At 41.5% G+C, this 1,988-nt stretch overlaps 1 protein-coding gene across 1 annotated transcript; it reads left to right on the plus strand.

The window, feature by feature from the left end:
* Window positions 1–342: 342 nt before the first annotated feature.
* Window positions 343–1,988, plus strand: adoa (2-aminoethanethiol (cysteamine) dioxygenase a). Its single transcript, NM_001008634.1, is given in 1 exon segment — window positions 343–1,988. A coding segment is annotated over 1 exon segment (747 nt). The 5' UTR covers window positions 343–565; the 3' UTR covers window positions 1,313–1,988.

Raw genomic sequence — 1,988 nt, forward strand, 5'->3', positions numbered from 1 at the left:
TTGTTGTGGTCCAGGGTCTCTGTGGGGGAAGGGACAGAGTTGAATGGCCCAACGGGCCTCCCCCCTCACACTCACTAAACAAGGGACAAAAGTGTGAAGGTTGCTGGCTATTGTAGTTCTGTAACTTAGCTAAATTTTACAGTTTTAACAAACACACAGCATATTTAAAAATAAACATAGTTAGTGTAGCGTCCGAGAATTCCATGAAGCTCAGATTAAATATTTGGTATATTTATTGGACATTATCCATAAATATTTCCAACCCACAAACTTAAAAGAACTACAAGTTCCATTAAGCTGCCTATGTGTCTGCGCATGCGCGGTCGACTCGAACGTGTGAATCTGATAGCCATGAATGGGGTGGTGGAGTCGCGGGTCTGTGGATTGTATCCAGGTTGTAAAATTAATCTTTATTCTCCATTGGAGTTGTTTCTGTCTTAACTTTCAGCATTCGACTGGTTCCAATGCGTCACGTGAGGCGATATCGTCCGTCGTAACCGCTCCTTTGGCAGTCTTCGCGTGACTCGAAGCAAATCACAGTTCCGCTTGTTTCCTCGCATTAACCATGCCGAGGAACAACAAGACCTCGCTCATCCAGAAAATAGCGAGCCAGGCTTATGCGACTTTCACAAACTGCTCTTCCTCCGCCATTGAGGATAATAATAAGGTGTTTTTAGAGCACCAGGCAGACTTGGTCGCCCTGCTCTCCGACATCAGGGCTGCGGATCTGAAGATTGCGCCACCAAAGAAAGTCTCCACATCCTCCCCTTCGGTCCCTCCAGTCACTTACATGCACATCTGCGAGACTGATGTGTTCAGCATGGGGGTGTTTCTCCTGAAATCTGGCGCTTCCATCCCTCTGCACGACCATCCCGGGATGCACGGCATGCTGAAGGTCCTGTACGGTAAAGTCAGCATCAGGTGTTATGACAAGTTGGATAAAGCCGAGAGTGACACTGAGAGGCACTTTGATCCTCCATTGTTGGCTTTCCAGGGAGATGATGTGAGGAGAGCAGCGCTGAGGTCTTCGGGGCAGTTTTCGGAACTAAGTGGCCCTTGTGTTTTGAGCCCTTTTAAAGACAACCTTCATGAGATTGACGCAGTGGATGGAGCGGCTGCGTTTCTTGATATACTGGCACCGCCGTATGACCCTGACGATGGACGGGATTGTCACTACTACAGAGTTTTACAGACTGCTGGGAAAAAGTCAGAGCAGAGCGGTGATGATGAGGCTTGGCTTTTAGAGATCCCCCAGCCGGATGATTTCTGGTGTGGGGGTGAGCCGTACCCTGGTCCTGAAGTGACTATTTAGACAATAAAGGGATGGTTCAACCTTAAATGAAAATTCTGTCATAATTTGTTCATTATTTGCTTGTTTCAAGCCTATACGAGGTTCTTTTTTTCTGTTGAACACAAGAGAAGATATTTCGAAAAATGTTGGAAAGATCATTGACTTCAGTAGTATTGACTATGAAATGAAATGGCTTTCATCATTCTTTCTTATTATTTGTTCATAGTTTTAATTGTTTCATATTTTAATATTATTTTATCATTATTTAAATGTTTATAATTGTTTATATATATTTTTTTTTATCTTGTTCAACCGATGAAAGCATTTCATAAAGATTTGAAACAAAAGTAAAGTGTGAGTAAACTATCATTTTTGGGTGAACTATGCCTTTAACACTGGAATGGACTTCTGATCCGTCCTTAAAGTTGTTTTGTTTATATATTTTTTCCTCTTGAGACTGCAAACTCTACATTTCTACATCCAATCCAAGCCTGTGCGACCCATAGGCTTCATCAACACTTTGTGGCCTTACGTGTGAATGAATGTATACATGTCTAAAAGAAAAGCATTTACTCTTGTATAAGTGCACCATATAAAATCTTGCTTAATTTATTTTAAAAGACTCTACACAAACACTAATTCTTATGTACTGTTTATATTTTTTACCTATGAAGTATATTAAAATGTATTTAAATCA

This window comes from Danio rerio, chromosome 12 (genome assembly GCF_049306965.1).
Source record: "Danio rerio strain Tuebingen ecotype United States chromosome 12, GRCz12tu, whole genome shotgun sequence".
In the NCBI taxonomy this organism is placed as follows: Eukaryota; Metazoa; Chordata; class Actinopteri; order Cypriniformes; family Danionidae; genus Danio; species Danio rerio.